General features: G+C 42.1%; 3 protein-coding genes across 5 annotated transcripts; 2 read left to right on the top strand and 1 right to left on the bottom strand.

Moving 5' to 3' along the window:
- The first annotated feature begins 932 nt into the window (after window positions 1-932).
- Window positions 933-6,496, top strand: LOC311501891 (lamin-A-like). Of its 3 annotated transcripts, none has more exons than XM_084563942.1 (12): window positions 933-1,339; window positions 2,624-2,780; window positions 3,557-3,682; window positions 3,778-3,948; window positions 4,038-4,163; window positions 4,339-4,559; window positions 4,639-4,912; window positions 4,999-5,106; window positions 5,198-5,317; window positions 5,445-5,501; window positions 5,739-5,933; window positions 6,035-6,496. In XM_084563942.1, the coding sequence occupies exons 1-12, from the start codon at window positions 963-965 to the stop codon at window positions 6,068-6,070; spliced, it is 1,968 nt and encodes a 655-aa protein (XP_084420068.1). In that variant the 5' UTR covers window positions 933-962; the 3' UTR covers window positions 6,071-6,496. The 3 variants fall into 3 exon arrangements, with proteins under 3 accessions (XP_084420068.1, XP_084420067.1, XP_084420069.1); XM_084563941.1 differs by having other exon boundaries at window positions 5,736-5,933; XM_084563943.1 differs by lacking the exon at window positions 6,035-6,496 and having other exon boundaries at window positions 5,736-5,957.
- Window positions 6,497-7,080: 584 nt separating this feature from the next.
- Window positions 7,081-12,959, top strand: naxe (NAD(P)HX epimerase). Its single transcript, XM_084563730.1, has 7 exons — window positions 7,081-7,328; window positions 8,772-8,962; window positions 9,038-9,146; window positions 9,316-9,426; window positions 9,530-9,640; window positions 9,885-10,032; window positions 11,188-12,959. The coding sequence occupies exons 2-7, from the start codon at window positions 8,787-8,789 to the stop codon at window positions 11,385-11,387; spliced, it is 855 nt and encodes a 284-aa protein (XP_084419856.1). The 5' UTR covers window positions 7,081-7,328; window positions 8,772-8,786; the 3' UTR covers window positions 11,388-12,959.
- A 460-nt stretch (window positions 12,960-13,419) lies between these two features.
- Window positions 13,420-19,977, bottom strand: scn1bb (sodium channel, voltage-gated, type I, beta b). The gene is made up of 6 exons (XM_084563731.1): window positions 19,178-19,977; window positions 18,707-18,873; window positions 17,851-18,088; window positions 16,035-16,176; window positions 15,047-15,121; window positions 13,420-13,552 (listed from the first exon to the last, which is right to left on the bottom strand). The coding sequence occupies exons 1-5, from the start codon at window positions 19,224-19,226 to the stop codon at window positions 15,052-15,054; spliced, it is 666 nt and encodes a 221-aa protein (XP_084419857.1). The 5' UTR covers window positions 19,227-19,977; the 3' UTR covers window positions 13,420-13,552; window positions 15,047-15,051.
- Window positions 19,978-20,150: the final 173 nt, after the last annotated feature.

Genomic DNA, 20,150 nt, shown 5'->3' with positions numbered 1-20,150 from the left:
AGCAGGAGTGTAAAGAGTTTTTCTTTTTGTGGGCTCTTCTGATTACTCCGGTTCTGTAAATGTCCGTTAGCGATGGGATTAATTTGATAAATCCTGCACAAAAACAGCAGCAGTGACTAAAAGACGGCTAAAACAATATTTACATAACTTCACTGGGAAGATGGGCGAGCGTGGTTTACTGTAAATGACTTGTGCTCAAGTCTGAGCCAATAAGTCTGCTAAAAATTATCCCTTGTATATATCACACGGAATTTTGCGTTTCTTTGAGCAAAGGGGTGACTCATTCATTCAGACTGCACACCCATTTCAGAAAGAGAGAGAGAAAGAGAGAGAGAGAGACGAACAACCACCTACAAAGTGCCAAACTGGAGGCCAGCCTCTCTCCTCCCATCTCATTCTTTCCTACATGGGCACTCTCAGATGGGTTTGCAGACAGAGCAGTAACAGACCGAACACTGTCTGAGAACTAAGACTCAAGATCACAAGATATTAGAGAAAATCAACAAACTAGTCCTTGAAGATCCTCAGAGCTGAGCTTTTTCTTCGTCTAGCGAGCTTTAAAAAGGTAAATATAACTCAAAAAAAGTTCTTTGCAAGGATTTTACTTTGTCTTTAGGGTGGAGTCGTGACCCCTCCCTACATGTCTTTTGCTTAATTAGGCTTCGTCTCTTTTGTGTGTTTCATGTTTGTGCACGAAAAAGGTGTTTCGGAAGACGATGAATATTTTATGGTGAATTGTTTTCTTTCTTTTAACATTACTGTGTTTGTATGAAGACTCGCTTTTATTTTAAAACTTTTTAAAACTAACTTATGGAAGAATTTGACGCCTTTTCCGTGTTTGCTTCCTGGATTTATTCATTTTAAATGTAGAGTGAGCTGCATAGTCATTCATTTGCATCTGTAGAGCAAATCATTTATTCTACATGTGAAACAAACTCATTAAGAATCAAAAATCTATATTAATGTCTTTTTTTTTTCTTCTACAAAGGCAAAAAAGCGAAATGGCAACTCCCAAGAACACGCCTCGAGGTGCAAATGCGGCGGTGTCCCCCAACCGCATCACCCGTCTCCAGGAGAAGGAGGACCTGTGCAACCTCAACGACCGCCTGGCCGTCTACATCGACAAGGTCCGCTTTCTGGAGGCCGAGAACGCCGGCCTGCGTCTGCGCATCACCGAGTCCGAGACGGAGGTCAGCCGGGAGCTGACGGGCCTGAAGGCCGCGTACGAGACGGAGCTGGCCGATGCCCGTCAGACTCTGGACTCGGTGGCCAAGGAGAGAGCGCGGCTGCAGCTGGAGCTGGGCAAGGTGAAGGAGGACTACAAGGAGCTGAAGGCCAGGTGGGTTGCGGTCCACTGCTCTGGTCCAAACGTGAATCATTTATTGTTTGCTGTCTGTGCAAGAGGTGGTGTTTAGTGGTGTTAGGTGTGTTTAGTGGTGTCCCAACACTTTAAGGGCCTTAAATGTCTTGTGTTAAGGAGTTTCTTCACAATTAACGTTGGAGTTTTTCAACTTTTAAAGACAAAACACTAGTTTGAATGCATTTGTATTCATTTCAACCCGCTCAGGAGATGTTACGGAGAAACTTATGGCAAATCTTCGATGCCTTTAATCAGTTTATTGACTTTATGACTCTTTTCTGCTTGTGCATCATTTAAACTACTATATAGCACTTACCATTGTCCTATAATTATGACTTTATGACCACAGCTGTTCAAATAATATAACATTGTTTGGTTTTAAATACTTTCTTGGAGAGCACAGCTGCGGTTATTTTGGTCAAAAGTAAAACAAAAAAAAAACAAAAAAAAATAAATAAATGACAATGAGCTACTGATCCAGTTATTTTATTTATTTATTTTACTTTTTTATCTAATGATCATGAGCTGATTGTTTGACTCAAGGTTTCTGAAATCCCCCTTTTGCAACCAAATCTTTTAGTATTTTGTTATTCCGGCGTCAGAATCAAAAACATTTGTGCACGTGAGCAAGTAGCAACGAACAGAAGTTACTCATTAGCTCTGAAGTAACCGATGCTTATTTAACTCGCTGACTCTCCGGGAGCCGTGGCCGCTCCCTGCAGCTCCCTCCTCGCTGCTGGCTGCAGTTTGACGTCGGACCTCCACAACCAACTTCTTCCCATGCTGTCCCATCCAGAGCGTGATGACTAACTCTTTCCCCAGTTTCTCCTCCTTCACCAGAGAGTGATCATTATACACAATACGTGGCAGTGTTTGGAAGGCTCCTGCCTCCATTAGTTTTCCATAAATATTGAAACGATGGCCAGTGTGTGTGTGTGTGTGTGTTTGGCAAAGCCGAGCCGTTGCCGTGGCAGCGCCTCAGCTAAACATCAACGGCTGTGGCTTGTGGCTACGAGACACTTTGGACTGGAAGCGAATTATTGTGGCCCGTGAGTCATATGCGCCAAGGTCTTTCCCCTGTTTCACTCGGGCTGCATCCTTAGTCAAAAATAGATGTGACTCATTAGCCCGAAGGAAACTATAGTAGCTGCAAAGTGAAAAATAAAAAAATTATCTTCTGCATATTCTATATCATCTATCAGTTCTTGAACCCCACTGAAGAAGACGTAACGTTACATCTAAGCTGTGTTTTTTTCTTTGCAGGAACACCAAAAAGGAGTCAGAGTTGACAGGAGCCCTGCAGAGACTCAAAGACCTGGAGGCTCTGCTGAACTCGAAGGACGCCTCCTTGACCACGGCTCTGGGAGAGAAGCGGAACCTCGACGCAGAAAACAGGGACCTGAAGGCGCAGGTCGCCAAGGTAAACTCAGACCCACGCTCACGTTAAAGCTCTTGTTGTTATAAGTTATATTTTTCTTATGTTCTTCCGCTGTTTTGTTCACATTTCATGTTATGAATGATGTGGTCTGTCTTTTGTTCCTTTCTACTGATTGAATATGTGGCCCTCGTTTTCAGGCGTAATCTCGTTCCGTGTTCTTACAAGCAAATTAATAAAAGCTTATCTTATCTATCTTATCTTGTTCTTCACAACGCTCTCTCACTCCCTGTTTATACACTTCCTAACAAAGACCACGCCCTGATTGTTTCAAGGACGTGCATTGGTGGACAGGATGTGGGTGAGGGGAAATGTATGGAGGGATGAGAGGGGCGGAATATGTGGAAGGGCGATGGTGGGCGAGACTAAAGGTGTGGGGCACGTCTCAGGAAGCTTCAGCTCCTTGTCCCGCCTCGGTTCCTGTAGTAGACGATAGAAAAGAAAAGAAAAGAAAAGAAAAGAGAGGGATGTGGAGGGTGGGAACTGAGACGAACAGAGAGAGAGAGGGTTAAGACACACCTTTATAGGTAAGCGTAAGAAAAGGAATCACATGGGAAGTGGTGTTCTTCTATTGTAACTTCATTACGTGATCATTTCATCAATTGCGGTTTTGAGGGAGCAGAATTAAATGTTGATTGATTCAGACCAAAAGTCAGTCTTTCAACTTGCCTACACACTGATTGTACTTCCTGCATACCTGCTGCATGTTTATCTGGAGGTGCTTTGTGCTAATATTCAGCTCCTCTTTGCGCCTTTCTCAGCTGGACACCAGTCTGGGTGATGCCAGGAAGCAGCTGCAGGACGAGATGCTGAGGAGAGTGGACGGCGAGAATCGCATCCAGACTCTCAAAGAGGAGCTGGACTTTCAGAAGAACCTCCACTCTGAGGTCAGACTCAGCTGACGAACGTCCTTATCATCTGTGAGTGGTGTTTGTACATTGGGTAAAGAAAAAGGAAATCATTTACGGTGTTTCTTCAACAGGAGCTGCGGGAGGTAAAGAGGCGCCATGAGTCCCGCGTGATCGAGCTGGATAGCGGCCACCAGCAGGAGTTTGAAAGCAAACTGGCGGAAGCATTGGTGGAGATGCGTGGCCAGCACGAACTGCAGATTAAAATGTACAAGGATGAGATCGAGAAAACCTTCAATGCCAAGGTAGACTAGAGATATAAAGATAGCAGACCAATATTCAGCTGTTGTCCACGTTTTATGGATCTCATCCCTTTGTTGTTTCTCTGTTTCAGCTTGAAAATGCTCGTCTGTCAGCGGACAGGAGCAGCCACCTGGTTGGAGCTACTCACGAGGAGCTCCAACAGACTCGAATCCGCCTGGAGTCCACGTCGGCTCAGCTCAGCCAGCTGCAGAAACAGGTTATCAGAAACTTATGTTGTGCAAGACACAACTACACATCATCCACTGAGGCACAGATCATTTAGGAACTCATAGGGGACGTGTTTTATAAAAAGACAACACATAAAAGGTGTGTGTGTTTCCAGTCTTGTTTGATTCTCATCAGACAACTTTTGAATCTTCTGTCTGATCCAGCTGGCGGCTCGCGAGGCCAAGGTGAGGGACCTGGAGGACGCTCTGTCTCGGGAGCGAGACACCACTCGTCGCCTGCTTGGAGAGAAAGACAGAGAAATGGCAGAGATGAGGCAGCAGATGCAGCAGCAGCTGGATGAGTATCAGGAGCTCCTTGATGTTAAGCTGGCCCTGGATATGGAGATCTGCGCTTACAGGAAGCTGCTGGAAGGAGAGGAGGAAAGGTAATCAGTTTTTTTAACGATGAAAATAATAAATCAGTCACTCAGTCATTCACCAACATCATCACGTTCATCCCCGCAGGCTGCGCCTATCCCCCAGCCCCCCTCCCACCAGAGTGACAGGTAGTCGCTGCTCTACTTCGGGAGCTCACTCTCGATCGAACAACTGCAGCGTTCAGGGCACCCCCGCCAAGAGACGCCGCCCCAACGACACCGACAGCGAGGCCTCCAGCTTCGCAGGTGGAGCCGTGTCCCGCACTCGCATCACCCAGCAGGCCTCAGCCAGCGGGCGGTGCACCGTGGACGAGGTGGACCTGGACGGGAAATATGTGAAACTCAGCAACAAATCAGATGAGGTGAGAAGATGCAGTAGAGGTTTAATTATAATGCATTTGCACGCTTTTATTCTGACATGTCATCAAACATCCTCTTGTTCCTGTAGGACCAAAATCTGGGGAACTGGCAGGTGAAGCGTCAGGTGGGATCTGGTGCTCCGATCATCTTCAAGTTCCCCGCTAAATTCACCTTGAAGGCTGGTCAGAGAGTCACGGTTAGAAGCACCGTTAATCGGTAATCAGAATCAGAAACACACTGATGAATACAGATATTAACTCTGTACTGTGTCTTTTTATTTTGGTCAGATCTGGGCCTCTAACGCTGGTCGGACCCACAATCCTCCTTCCGACCTGGTGTGGAAGACTCAGGCCAGCTGGGGCACCGGAGATCTGTTCAAGACCACTCTGATCAGCGCCAACGGAGAGGTACTTTAAATTTGATAGTTCACACTTAGGAAGCATCAGTAGTCACGTGGTTAAAATGAACTGAAACTTAAATATGCACAAGAATAAATTAATGAATAAGAGTTGTTTTTGTTTTGATTTTTAACAGGAAATGGCGATGAGGAAGGTCACCCGGACACAGTTTGAAGAAGATGATGATGATATGGTGAGAGAAGTTATATATACATAACATTTGATCTTCAGTAGCAAAATACAATGTGAAGATTATGTGCATCAAACTAAACCCAAAATACCTTAAGAACACGACTTGTGGGACAAGACAGAGCAAAAATACACATTAGATAAAAAATTAGTAAGTAGGCCAAGAGATAGAAATATATAAGAGTTTCAGTGAGTTATAATTAAATGTGCCGACACTGAATCTCCGTCTTGGCCTCAGCAGGTGGCTCACAGCACTTGTGGGGACAGTGAGTACAACCTGCGCAGCCGGACAGTCGTGTGCGGCTCCTGTGGACTTCCTTCAGAGAAATCCACCAACTGCTCCGTGTCCTCTCCCTCCCGCTCCTTCCGCAGCGGAGGCATCTCCGAGGGTTTACTGCCCCACTCCTACGTCATCAGCACGAGCACACCTCGCAAGGTGGGTAATACGTAATACACAGGATATATATGTATTAGTTTTTCTGTAAAAATCCGTTAAGTATTTGTCTTTGATTTGAATTTGTCAACTTTTCTTTTCAGACTGGAGCCAGAATGGAGAACTGTCCAATCATGTGAACCGTCTGGATCCATGTTTAAACACTTAATTACACTTCAGTTATTAATTGTTTAGTTACTATTAGTTGTAGTTATTACTTGAGTTCATGTAGCTTGGGATATATTTCAAAATATCATATGCAATAAAAGTTGATAATGCTTTTTTTTTATATGTACATAGGCATGCTTATGAAACATATTCTTGAATTTAAACGCTGATTAAAAATGTTTTTTGTTTTTATTCTTCACATTTAAAGCTGTTCAACAGGAGGCAGTAAAATATAATTGTACTGTACCAAATATTGAAACACTCACTCTTTCTAGTTATAGATACACTGACACAGCGAGGTTGTGATCATCAAGTCATAATTCTAGCAAAATCATTTTTAGTTTTTCATTTAATCGAGTAAATGATTGAAGTAAATTGATGCCAGCCTTGCTCTAGACCTACACACTGTTGTGTATTTTTACTGATATCAATAAATGAATTTTCAGAAAACGCCCTTAGTTGTCTTATTTGAATTAATTCAATGTTGTCTGAGCTATATTTGATCTGTTTAATTAATAAGATCGTGTAATTGTTAGATGATGAAATTAAATCAACAACATCCATTTATTCAAGTGTCACAGCATGTTTGCCAGTCCGTACTTTAATTTTAAACTTATTTTTGTTCAAAATAAAGACCAAATAAAAACTCTTAAACAGCTCAGCTTAATTTAAAAGGTTTATTTATACATCCTATATCATTAATCACAAATTTGGTTGAAAAAAAAGAAAACAACTCTTAATATGAATATACAAATAGATATATATTGAAATATTTATATTAATTATAACTCCATTTATTGTATTATTATTCATTAAATGTAATAAATAAGCACTATATGAAATGCTTATACTAGTTGTAACGGCCAGATAATCATTAAAATATACTTATGTTTGATTTATATATTTTACTACCTCTATGATTCATTTTATTATCTAGTATTTCCACTTTTAGATAAGTAAAAGTCATAAAAGCAACGTCCACGACTGTCCACTTCCGGAATCAGAGCAACACTCTTGCGCATGCGTGTTACAATCACTCCTCCAATCAGAGCAGCGTTTTGTTTTTTTTTTCAACCCGGAAGTAGGCGCCGCCGTTGGGCTGCTAGTTTAGCACATTGACTGTGTGGTTTTAGCAGCGCAGCTTCAAACGTTTGTCAGTCCATTGTTGACCTGTAAGTTGTATTATTGTGTTGTATAGAAGGACACACCTGCATGTGAAGTTAACACCTGGTGAGTGTCGTTAATATTGTGTCACGAGGTCACGAGAAAGGTGAAGGAAATGTTGGAGGTTAGCTAGCAGCTTTTAGCAAAACAACAAACTGCGAGGTGTGCTTTATAAAACTGCAGCTCTGCAAACCTGCAAACAATAACACGAATGATAATGGCTGTGAAAACACAAAATAACTTTAATGTTAACACACAAAAGTAGAATTATGCTGCGTTTTAACATCAGCTGACATGAACACAAACAGCTGCATGTTATTTAGCCAAATTAGTTTCTATGTTTTACAGCATTTTCTTTTGTTTTGTCTTTATATTGTGTTGAAAATAACCAGCAACAATTTTGTCATGTAAAAAAAATATAGAAATTATTTTAAATGTGAATTTTGTGGCCTTTCCTTCGTTTATTTCTTATATTATAATCAAAATTTAATAGTATTTAAGACATAGCTGCAGCTAAGTAGAATTATATTATCAGTTCAGTTATCAACTTTCCTTTCCTGGTTTTATATAATTATAGATTTTATATACTTTTTGTCTTGTGGCCCACCAGAGTGGCACCAGGTAAAATGTATTTTGGTCACCAGGTGATTCATTGAGACTGTAAACTGTCAGGAAATAGTTAAAAGTGCCAAATAAGCAAACTAGATATTTGCAATAACACAAATCTTGCTCGACAAATTACTTACAGACTGATCAGTTAGTTAAATAATAGGAAAGCCCTACTTGATAGCAGTGAGTCATGAGTTAATCCAGACAGATGACTCATGATTTAAAATCCAAGTTGCATTTAAAAACAACAACAACAAAAAAACGCAGTTTAAACCGTGGCTGAGAGAGCTCGACGCGCTGCAGCATCATCTTTATAAATCTGACAACACTTGAGCTGCACAAACAATAATGGAAATATTTCCAGGGGGCCCCAAAAGGTGACGAAAAGGGTCAGAATAAATGTTTTAATGTTATTAATGCAGTCAGTCTGCAAATTATTTATGTATTTTGTCAGATAATTTGAACAGGCTTATGAGGAATCATGCAATCAGGTGTTAAAATTTCAAAAACTATCACTTTTTAAACATTTACTATTGTTTTTTATTGTGTTTCTGTATTTGCTGCTGTTTTCATCACGTGTGCCGTCTAACTGATGAAGACCTTTTCCCACTTTCGCTGTGTTTTTTTTCTATTTGCGTGTGTTTTCTTAAGCTGCAGTGCGTCGAGCTCTCTCGGCCACCTTGAGTTTATTTATTCTTCGGCTAAACGTTATGCTTCAAACAGACTATTTTTAAGAGTCTGCAGCTGAGAGCGCCAGGAATGTTTGATGTGTAATCCCTCTTTTGAGATAAGTCAGTCTGCAGGTGGACGGCGGGAACAAAAATGTGCACAAAAAAAAAAAACAGTGTAGCATCAGCAGATTGAAGACTCTTTGCTCACTGGGCTGTTTTTCTCGTCCAGCTCGTATCCACCTGGATGTTGAGCGTTCGGGCTCTGGTTGGGATCGGCTTCCTGGTGACCTCGCGAGCAGCGGCCGCCCTCGCTCAGACGGGGACATGTTCACTGTCCGCCGCAACTGACATCCGTAAGCAGGACTGTTTCAGCGGCGGCAGACCGGCGTCCACCATGGCCCAGACGATCAAATACCTCGGGTGAGGTTTCATAGCAGTTGCTCCAGACCGTGTGTGTTTGTAGAGGGACCGGACTGAGCTGTTGTCTCTTCACAGGCAGGAGGAGGCCCAGCACATTGATGAAGAGCTGTTCAGTGAGTACGGCTTCAGTGTGGATCAGCTGATGGAGCTGGCTGGACTCAGCTGTGCCACAGCCATCACACGGGTGAGACTCTGGAAAGTTAATCTTATTGTGTAGTTCTGATTATCTTATGACTCTCTGGAGGGATTTCTCTCCAGCAGCTGCTGTCAATAAAACCCTCTTCTTCCTGTCAGATACCTGCTACGATGCCGTGGTGTATAAATATATCGTGTTATGTTTTTTTTTCCTGCAGGCGTATCCACTTACATCTCTGGTGAAGGCCAGACCTTCTCTCCTGGTGATCTGTGGACCAGGAAACAACGGTGGCGACGGCCTCGTCTGTGCCCGTCATCTCAAACTCTTTGTGAGTTTCACAGTTTTACGCCGTCAAGCCTCCAAGTCTCTGATCAGTGGAGATTAACTTGTGTAGGTGAACGTCTCCTTCTACTTTCTGTGTCCTGCCGCAGGGATACGAGCCCACCATCTTGTACCCGAAGAGGCCAAACAAGCCGCTGTTCCAAGGCCTGACCACCCAGTGTCAGAAGATGGAGATCCCCTTCCTGACGGAGATGCCAGAGGTTCGGCGTTCATCAATTATGCAGCAGCTTTCTTCACAGTGCACTCGTAAACACGCTGCCGACTGTTTATGCATTTTGTATTAAACGTGATTAGAGCTGAATGAGGCTGAGAGGAGACGAGGCCTTAAAGATCCCTGTGGGGAGATTGGCTTTTAATGCAACAAACAGCAGCGGCAGTCATGTAATTAATAACTGTATCAGGGTTAATACACAGCAGTGGTTACTTATTTATGTTCTTTCCCAGGCTAAAATGATTGATGAGGCTTACAACGTGGTGATAGACGCCATCTTTGGCTTCAGCTTCAAGGGGGCGGTGCGAGAGCCCTTTGGCTCCATCCTGGACGTGATGAAGAAGACCACCGTCCCTGTGGCCAGCATCGACATCCCCTCAGGTCAGAAGAGAAGAGGATATGTACTGTAGCTGTAGAAAAGTGTGTAAATCAGGTTGTTTTGCCTTCGGATCTGATGCCAGTCTTTTCATATTGAGTGTCCACCTGAAACTCGCATGACGAGGGTCTGGTTATGACCAGATACTCACCTGTAATTGGATGTTTGAATCTGGTTTTCCCAATAATAGGTGCTCTAATGGCCTCGTTAGAGACTCAAGGTGTGAATGACGGTGAATCTTTTGGAGAGATCTGAATATTTTGATAAAAGATATTGAAAGGAAACTACTGTTTTTTTACAAGCTGGATCTTATTTCTGGCATAAAATACGATCATTTACTCACCTATATAACTGTATGTGTAATTTGTAGTCCTTCGGGAGATAATCAGATTGACCTACAGACCCCGGATGATGATAACAGGTAACTCCGGACTCAACGGGGAATAGCACTAGCGTATCATAACAAAATATGGGTGAAATAAATGAGCTTCGCGGCAGATAACACGTTATTTAGAGGCTGCGTTTCGGTGCCCCATTCACTCCCACTATATGGATATACGCTGATCTAAACATCTCCCAATGGACTACAAATGACACCAAAGTTATATGGGTGAGTAAACAAGCGTATTTTATGCCAGAAATAAGGTCCAGGTTGTGAAAAAACAGTAGTTCCCCTTTAAGAAAAGCATTTTCTGAATTCATATAGACTCCTCTTCCAAACCATCCGTCTTCTCAGGCTAAAATGTGGACATGGATTCCATGTTTACGTCCAGTCACAGACAAAATTAAGTATTTATTCCAACCAGAGAGAAACGATCCGATGAGGCCAGTCTGTTCTGATTGAGGTGGTTACGTGAGGTATTTTTATTCTCATGGAAAGTGGAATACTAGTGTGGCCTGATAACAGCTCAATTTGAATGTTATCTAAAAATAGATGTCTTATATATCTAAAATGTGTCATTCTGTGGGTTACTTGGCCGGCAGAGCTTTGCTGGGGGGATATAATGACAAAGGCTCCTTATCGTCTCCTTCCTCCATGACTGGTGCAGGATAACCCAAAAATCAATAGATGCATTTGCATGGAGGGGTCTGTTTTGGTAACCCGCTGTCAGACCGAACCTTCGACTGGATTCAGATATCCTGTTTGTTTCGTTTTAAAGGTTGGGATGTGGAGCAGGGCAGCGCAGACGGACTCCAGCCCGACATGCTCATTTCTCTCACGGCTCCAAAGAAATCGGCCGCCGCGTTCAGAGGACGGTATCACTTCCTGGGAGGACGGTTCGTGCCGCCCGGCTTGGAGAGGAAGTACCAGCTCAACCTGCCTCAGTACCCCGGTACAGACTGTGTGCTACGGCTGTAGGAACTGCCAGGTATTTGGGAAGCTGATGAGAACATAAACCCCCACGTACATGTCTGCGTTAAGTCTAGAGTTGGAGCCAGGAAGACATTAGCTTAGAATAAAGACTGAAGTCAACAATAATAAAGCTCCTTGATTTATAACCTTGTCTTTACAATGAGGTTGCCTGTATGGTATCATCACGCTACTACAGAAAACGACCCAGTTAAATGAGTAAATTAAAAATGAATAAATAAAACCCATTACTGTCGCAATTTGTGGACAGAGACTAGCTAGCTGCGTCCACCTGCTTCTGGTCTTTATGCTAAGCTAGGATAGCCACGATCAGATCTGTGTAAACATTCTGCAAAATACAAATATTTGCTTCTTGGAGAATTAGCTGCCTCCTATGAGGCCATAGCTAGCAGCCGGTTAGCTTAGCATAAACACTGGATCCAATGGAAGCGGGTAGCCTTGCTCTACTGGTATGCAATATTTGTTTTTACAGGTCTAAGCTAGTTAAGCTAAACTAAACAAATACTCTTTTTATGCTTCCAGTCTTCATGCTAAGCTAACATAACCACGACTTAACCTCACCTTAACTTTTTGCCAAATGCAAAAATTTACTTGGTAAAGAATTAGATAGTACCAGTGATACTATTGTTTGTGTACGCTACATTTGTAGCTACAGTTAGCAGTCAATTAGCTTAGCACGAACACTTGAAGCAGAGAAAGCAGCTAACTTGGATCTATCTGTGCTTGTTTGTAGGTTGTCTTGGGACAGAGCTAAGCTAATTTATGAGTCCAGTCTTTATGCTATGCTAACAATACCCCATCTTAATTCCGCCTTAACTTTTTGCCAAATGCAAAAAAAGAGTTAGACAGCAACAGTGATACCACTATTGTTTGCGTATGCTATATATAGCTACAGCTAGCAGTCAATTAGCTTAGCCTGAACACTTGAAGCAGAGAAAGCAGCTAGATTAGAGCTACCTGTGCTTGTATGTGGGTGGTTTTGGGACAAAGCTAATTTACGAGTCCAGTCTTTATGCTAAGCTAACATAACCACATCTTAATTCTGCCTTAACTTTTTGCCAAATGCAAAAATTTACCTAGCTAAGAGTTAGACAGTAACAGTGGTACCACTATTGTTTGCGTATGCTATATATAGCTACAGATAGCAGTCAGTTAGCTTAGCATGAACACTTGAAGCAGAGAAAGCAGCTGGATTAGAGCTACCTGTGCTTGTATGTGGGTGGTTTTGGGACAAAGCTAAGCTCATTTATGAGTCCAGTCTTTATGCTAAGCTAACGTAACCAGATCCTGACTCCAGCTCCACCTTAACAGTTGGCAAAATACGAATATGCACTACGTGTGTGTACGCTACATGTGAAGCTACAGTTAGCAGCCCATTATACTACTATGGAGAGTGAGAGGGAGCTAAGCTAGTTAAGCTTTCCAATTAAAGTGGTACCGATCTTAATGTTTGATTGAATTTGATTGGTTTCTTTATAGTAAATGAATGTGGGTGTGACCTTAATGTAAATCCTGTAAATCCAAAGAGCCGTTACAGAATGATTAGCTAATAAAAATGAAATAAAAATAATACAGAGTAGAAGTTGTGTGCGTTATTTCTGTCTCTACAACAAAACACTAAAACCGAAAACCAGTCCACGACATGTTTTCTCTGTTTTTATTCTTTAGGTTTCACTGAATGTACAACTAGCAATTAAACTGGAAATACAGTCTATCGTAGCCCATCACATTCTATTTTATAAATAACATTACCGTACATGTTTGTGTGTCTGATTTATACATTAGGTACTGACTGGATGATTTAGTAAAAAGCTTTCTTGTACAATCAACCGCATGGCGTCCCAACACTTCCTCCCACTTACATACATATACGTATATTTAGAGAAATACTGTATGTACAGTTAATGCTGTCAACAATGTGGCTCATTAATGCATAATGGTTTCTCTTTATAAGTGCAGCAGAACATGCTTTGGAGCGCAGAACACTATGTACAGTGCTGGTACCATGCTCTCTCTGTGTGTCGTATCCATCTGTGGTGGTTGTGGTCGGGAAGAAGGTAAAATGGAGACTTGAGATGAAGAGGAGTTTCGTCTCAAGGTTGTTGTCATGCGGGTCAGAGGGTGGAAGGATGTTTTGAGTCCAAGAAGGAAGCCTGAAGACAAAGAAAGAAAGCACATATTATACCAGTGCCATATATATGAAGCTCTAAAACATTCACTCTGTTGACAGTTTTCTATGAAATGGTTATTAAATCAGGATTTATTGCACCGTTTCAGTGTCATTCTATTAGTTGTAGTTTTATGAACGCAGCCTGCTGACATCTTTATTTAATCTTGTGTGATAAATGTCAACCTTAAGGCTGGATATGTGTAATTATTTGTGGATAATGTCATTTACTTTTTTATTTATTGGGGTCACAGTGGGTGATAGTGGTCTTTGCTAAGTGTTTCTGATATTTTGCCCACTCTTTCTCAGTATTGACTTTAAATGGTAGGGGGAAAAAAACAAAGTGTGGGCTGCCGACACGTCTTGTCCGTACACGGACCAGGACTGCTAGCGCTAACAGCTCTTAGATGGCACCGTAGGGTTGAAGTGCTTCAGTGTTATGCTAACTCTTTTATTTTGCACAATTTGCACAAAAACTCATCAGTCCAAGCAACATGCTTTCATCCGATTCCTCCATTTAGGTAGCCGTTAGCCACATAGACATATATATTGTATATATGGTCTATGCTTAGCCGAGGTCTGACGTGTGCATCAGTATAGTCGGTGTACCAGGAAATCGTGCCCTGATAAAAGTTCTGCGATGTTTGGAATGCAAACTGCGATTAGAGACAAGAGCCAACTATTGTGCTCACTCGCCACCAAGTGGTCGGATGGCCTTCAGATTTTTCCGTCACAGTCTTAAAAAAAAAAAAAGGGAAAATATTCGGTTAACGCGACCCATGAGATATATATATTTATTAATGGGGTAACCAAAACATTGGGAACACTAAACTTCTCGAATGTTAAGCGTCTTTAGATCGTCGCCTAAATATGGACTATTTTCACAATGAATAATAAATAAAAGAGAAACCTAAGAGAAACTTGGAGACGAGTAAAATCACACGTGTTTTTCCATCTAAATAGTCTTACAGTTATTCATAGTCTAAGTACTATAAAAGGGACAATCTAAAAATATATTACTGGATCATAATAAATGAAAAAAATGTAATAACTCAGCTAGCAAACATGTTTATTTAACTACCTGATAGACTACTAGGTAGATTAAGCTAAAATAATATGTACATAAGTTATTTGTTTGGCATATTTTTTGTAATATTCTGTATTTGAAAATGGTGATTAAATAAAGCTATTAATTTAACTTGGAGGAGTGTAGCAGACGTAGCGTAAAACTGAAATACTCAAAGTACCTCCAAACTGTTCTAAGTGCAGTAAATAAGTACAATTTATTTTCCACACTCGAAGAAAACCACTTGCATGTCTGCACAGTAAATACCTTATCTTAGAGACAGGTCAATGAGGAAGCAGCTAGTTTGTCTCTTTAAGTCTAAAACGGACTAATTGTGTTTCCTAAGCTATCAAACATTTCTTTCATTGATCACATAAAAACACAAAGTCTTTGGTTTAACGGATCACAACGTACCTGTGCTAGTCTCCGACCTGCACGCCTGCACAGTTATCTTTACTTTCTGACGCTATCGCTAAATATTCAGCATTTCTGAAAGAAAGACAGAAAAACAGTCTCAGTGGTCGTCAGAAATGTTAAATACCTTCCTGTATCACAGTGACATGGGTAAAACAATGCAAAGCGTATATACATATAAGTATGGATTATTTTTTTATTTTGACTTACAGGAGGGAGGTTTTGCTTTTTACTAGGGAGGAGGATGACAGGATGGAAACACGACACGTTGACAAAGCGTACACGACAAAGAGGCACAAGTGAACGCACACAAACACAATGGACACAGTGAAAAATCTCAAAAATGAACGGCGAGGAGACTGAGACGTTCCAGGTGTGATTTCAGCAGCGGGACATGAATAAAAGCATGGCAGGATTCATGGCGAAATACACGTGGCTGACACTAAATCAGTGTGAATAGTTTTTGGAGGAAGTAACCAGTCACAGCAGAGAGCCAGCGAAAAAAGAAGCCGGCTTGATGGTCACAGATCAGCAAATTTAAAAGACAAAAGGTTTTATTTTCAGTCGAGCAGATTTGCTTTCAAATTACTTAAGTGCACGGTTTTAAATCCTGTTGTGACCAGGCCTTGACCCAGACGTGTGTGAGCCGCACCAGTATCAGTATCTGCAGATATGGCGGCCAAAATGTCACAAGAAAAATGAATCACTTTTCTTGCACGCTCATCTTGGTACTTACAAACCAAAGTCGTAAAACCTAACATTGGCTGACACATCTGCCTCTGATATTCAGTACTGGTTGGACTCACCGAGACTTTTATAAGGACAAAAACCTTATAACTGTTTTCAGGCACAAAGAAATGCAGCGGCGGTTTAACTAAGACGGCTAATCTTATTACGTCTAAGGTAAATAAAGGATTCTCACGTGCCGTAAGGCGACATGCACGCACACGTGATAAATAAATATATATATATATGTGTGTAGACTCACGCGGCCTCTCGTAACGCTTCTTCTCCAGCTGCTGAGATCTTCCTGTAGCAGTATATCATCTCTATGAGGAGCCAGACCTGCAGGCCGATGATGGACACGTACATCATGACCTCCGACACGATGGAGGCTGTACCTCTGCTGGCTGCACGCAGGAAGACAAAAAATAAATAAATAACAATCAGACAAACAGTGCAGAGGAAACCTGATAAGGCTCAGATTAGAATATTAATAATAACAGGAATCTCTGTTACGTTGGTCCTGATTTCTTATTGTTTGGGACGCGGTGCAGTCCACCTGTGAGTCACCTGAGAATATCCTCACTCAGCATTTTGATACGTCTTAAAAGAATATATCAGCTGTGGTGAAAAGGATATTGCCGAGCTACGCGAGTCTGCACCGACTTCTCAATGGAATCATGTAACGGCAATTTAAATTCCTGCACTTGTTCAATATTAATTTGGTCGTCTTAAAGCTTTGCAACACATATAAATGTGTTTTTACAGATTAAAGAGTTAAAGAGTGCACTGTCTGATTGTTTTGTAGATGGTATGCATTTACAAAGAAATAATTTAATCAAGCTGCTGAACAGTGTGTCTCAGTGTCCAAGATGAGGGGGATGATTCTAGCTCATGGCAGAGAGAGAGAGAGAGATGAGCGTCTCCCTTTTAATTATTATTTTTTTTTTATTTAACCCGTTAAGTCTTGAAATCTCCACCTGAGAAACATCCACCCAGCAGCAGCTCCACAGAATTTTAAAATACAACAACTTGTACCCATCACCAGGCCAGAGAGAGCAACGTTATGAAATCTGATGCACGACAATGCTGCATCCACTTTAATCATAAAAATCCTACGTGGCTTCTTCATTGAATCTGCCAGACTCGGGCCGTCCTCGAAAACCGGCGCCAGGTTCCGCTTTAATAATGCAGGTGTATGGATCTCCAAGGGTTTCTGTTAATGCACAATACCCTCAGAAGTCACGAGTGTGAGTGTACATGACACGGGATTAGATCTGATGAAATGTCTTCTAAAGTCAGACAACAAACTTTGCCTTTAACTCTGGTTTATACCCGACTAATCGATCTACGCAGCATCTAAGCATTTAAACTGTTCTGTAGCTCAATAAGGAAGTCCTGTTGACAAGTTCTGGGTCCTTCCAGTGTTTTCAAAATCACTTCTTTCTCAATTTCAGCACCACTTCTCTTGTCCAAGTCCCAGTTCTTTATTACATTCATTGCAATTTGTGTCCAGGGCAACCAAAGTCTCCAGAAAAACCAAACTACCTTCATCTGAGACTCCGCTCTGTGATGTATATATTAACATTAACTCTCAAATAAACCGTTTGATCCCACAGTGCGTCCATTTGTATACAGGAGCAGTAGCGAACCCACTTGGGAGCAGCACCTGCGTGGGATCTGTTTGGGTTGTTTCTCAAGTTCACTTCAGCCACGGATGTAGAGGAGATTGTGCACTTCACTAGTCACTAGTCCACAAGCTCCAGTCCTTGAGACTTATAAATACTAGTTGGTGGCTAGTCATCTGTGTCCTCTATGTATTTCAAATAATGGCTTTACTTTTACTGTAATCAAAAATAGACGTTTGTGTAGACGAAGTGTACGAGGCAGAAGGAGGGAGCATTTTTTGTGTTTGACATTATCAAGGAAATAGATTTTGGACAAATCAAAGCTGCTGCGGTCTCCATCCCTGCTACGAGTAGTCACATTTGTGGGAGGGTGTATGTCGGAAGCATAAAAACAGAACTTATTTCACGTATTGTTTTAACTTTTAACTCATTTCACAGCTGATTTCACGTTACCTTTCGCCACCACACTGAGCTGGACCAGCTTCCTGATGACGGTGTTGTACTCATAGTTGTCGTAGGTGAGGATGCGGTTGAGGAAGCAGGCGTAGGTGCCCGAGTCGTTGAAGGTGACGTTGAGCAGGTATATGGACGCGTCCTGGATGTCGTTGCTCCTCTTGCTGCCGTTCCAGTCGACGCGGTCCGCGAAGTGGTCGCTTTCGATGGTGGGGCCGCTCTCGTCGTAGGTGTAGATCTGGTGTCACGGAGGGATCAGGGTTAATGGACAGGAAGCTCATTACTTATACATACATACAGTATATGTACAGAGCCTTGGGCACAGTCTATAAATTATGCATGTGGCTTAAGCGTTCAGCATTTTATTTTACTATTGTTCTATTAGTTTTTTGGATTGTTATTTATCTGTTTCCTACTTCTTTGGGAAACAAAATGAATCCTTATCTTGTCTTACATGTAAATGCAAACATGAAAACAGTCTTGGTCTTTTTTTGAAAACATAACTATTCAGATGTGTGCTGTGCTCTGGACGGCGCTACGCTGGATAATAAACGCAGCTACATCAACAGAACACGGATCCAGCACAAGGTCAGTGCAGCCGTGTGTCATCTCTGAAGCTTTAACGATCTCTGTGGTGGAATATATTGCCATTGATCGGATCTGAACATCGCGATGGCCTCGGCAGCGGCGGACATTAAGAGGGCCCACGTGTGGTGTAGTGTGTGTGTGTGTGCGCGAGGAAGGAGAAGACCTCGGCCGTGCGCGGTGTATTAATAGCTTGCGTCTAGAGAGAAATGTCTTGGGTTTAATTTTGAGGAGGCTTTGCATGACGAAGGAAGCTTGGACCTGCGCTCACCAGAAAAAAATCAGCTTCCCCTTGGGGCCTGAAGCGCCACTCGACGGTGGCGGAGCCGTCCACCTCGCTCCTCATCTTGCAGGAGATGCAGCCCAGCTTGAAGCCCTTGCCCGCCACGGCCTCGGTGTCCGAGTCCACCTCTGCGCAGGCCCCGTAACACCGGTCCACTGTTTACACAAAAAAAGAAAGAGGGTTAAAATGACGTAACAACGAAATAATAAGAAGGTTTCGAGGGTTTTATTGTCTAAAACAGGAGGTACATGAAAAGGGAGAGCGCTGAGGTCTAGTCACAGCACACTAGAGAACAAGAGGATAAATAATAAATGTAATAAGATCAATAAACTAAATATACCGAGCAATCTCAGAGCACGCTTAAGAACAGCAGTGCAGTTGGCGTAAAGTGGATATTAATAAATAAACATATGTGTAACTGTACTTATATTGTGTTGATATACAAATGTGTCCACTCACCAAACAGGGCGCAGAGCAGACTCAGGAGCAGTAGGTGCATCGATGCCATGTCGCCAGATGTCAGAGCAGCTGTTTTATTTGATGAGGCTCCTCAAAAACAACCAACCCCACAAAGCTTTAAGTCCCCCCTACTCCTAAACCGAGCACCTCCGAGTCTGTTAACAGCTGAATTTGAGAACTTTTATGAATTAACCTTAGAGTGCAGGCTAGCGTCCTGTGTTGTTGCCACGGCAGCTAGCAGCAAGCATGCATTGTAAAGTGCAAACACTTATCTGCCTACAACACCTTAATCCAAACGTCAGCGTCTCAGTTCTTTGGCTCAAACCTGCAATTTATTGCCACAATTTGTTTTTTTATTGCTTGCTTTTTAGACAATTCCCTCCCTCCCCCACCTCCAACACTCTTCATCCAATTTATCTCAAGCAATCTAAGTGGTGCTATTAATTATCAAGCAGCCTTGTGAAGCAATCCAGAGATCTGTAGACTCACAGTGCTCCCCAAAATCCACACCCTGAGATTATTGAGTATTTATCCCTGAGATGCTAGTGTGAGATGCACAGAGTGACCATCAGATCATCCCGGGCCCACATGCTCTCTGCTCTATCGTGTTGGCAAATGACAGGTACACAGATTTACAATGAGTACAATAAACGGTTACGTGTGCAACATGCCAAGCTACTGAATAAAATACATGCCAGTGCATATGTGATTAATTTGCATGCTCTATGATAGGAATCAAACGGCTACCTCTCTGACGTGCTACCAGATTTAATACAGACCAATTTAAAAGGTCTTTTTTTTTTTTTAATCCCCTGAAATTAAAGCCTACTGTCCTGAATTAGAGGCCTCGTCTCCTCGAAGGAAAAATAAATAAATAATAAAAATAAATAAATAAATAAAACAGCCTCTCCGGTGATGGCAGCGGAGCGTGTTGTGATTTCACCTACTATCTAATGACCCCGTGCTCGTCGTA

This window comes from Chelon labrosus (assembly GCF_963514085.1).
Source record: "Chelon labrosus genome assembly, chromosome: 16".
Lineage (NCBI taxonomy): Eukaryota > Metazoa > Chordata > Actinopteri > Mugiliformes > Mugilidae > Chelon > Chelon labrosus.
This window is presented reverse-complemented; position numbering and strand designations above follow the sequence as displayed.

Bases quoted from the DNA above. Each gene is read 5' to 3' on its own strand.
- scn1bb (XM_084563731.1), bottom strand. From the start codon at position 19,226: ATGGCATCGATGCACCTACTGCTCCTGAGTCTGCTCTGCGCCCTGTTT. The intron at 18,089-18,706 runs GTGAGCGCAGGT...CCGTGACACCAG, and splicing joins GGGAAGCTGATTTTTTTCTG to ATCTACACCTACGACGAGAG. The intron at 15,122-16,034 runs GTGAGTCTACAC...TCTTTCTTTCAG, and splicing joins GAAGCGTTACGAGAGGCCGC to AAATGCTGAATATTTAGCGA.
- naxe (XM_084563730.1), top strand. From the start codon at position 8,787: ATGTTGAGCGTTCGGGCTCTGGTTGGGATCGGCTTCCTGGTGACCTCG. The intron at 8,963-9,037 runs GTGAGGTTTCAT...GTCTCTTCACAG, and splicing joins CAGACGATCAAATACCTCGG to GCAGGAGGAGGCCCAGCACA. The intron at 9,427-9,529 runs GTGAGTTTCACA...GTCCTGCCGCAG, and splicing joins CCCGTCATCTCAAACTCTTT to GGATACGAGCCCACCATCTT.
- LOC311501891 (XM_084563941.1), top strand. From the start codon at position 963: ATGTCTTTTTTTTTTCTTCTACAAAGGCAAAAAAGCGAAATGGCAACT. The intron at 2,781-3,556 runs GTAAACTCAGAC...CGCCTTTCTCAG, and splicing joins TGAAGGCGCAGGTCGCCAAG to CTGGACACCAGTCTGGGTGA. The intron at 4,560-4,638 runs GTAATCAGTTTT...TCATCCCCGCAG, and splicing joins CTGGAAGGAGAGGAGGAAAG to GCTGCGCCTATCCCCCAGCC.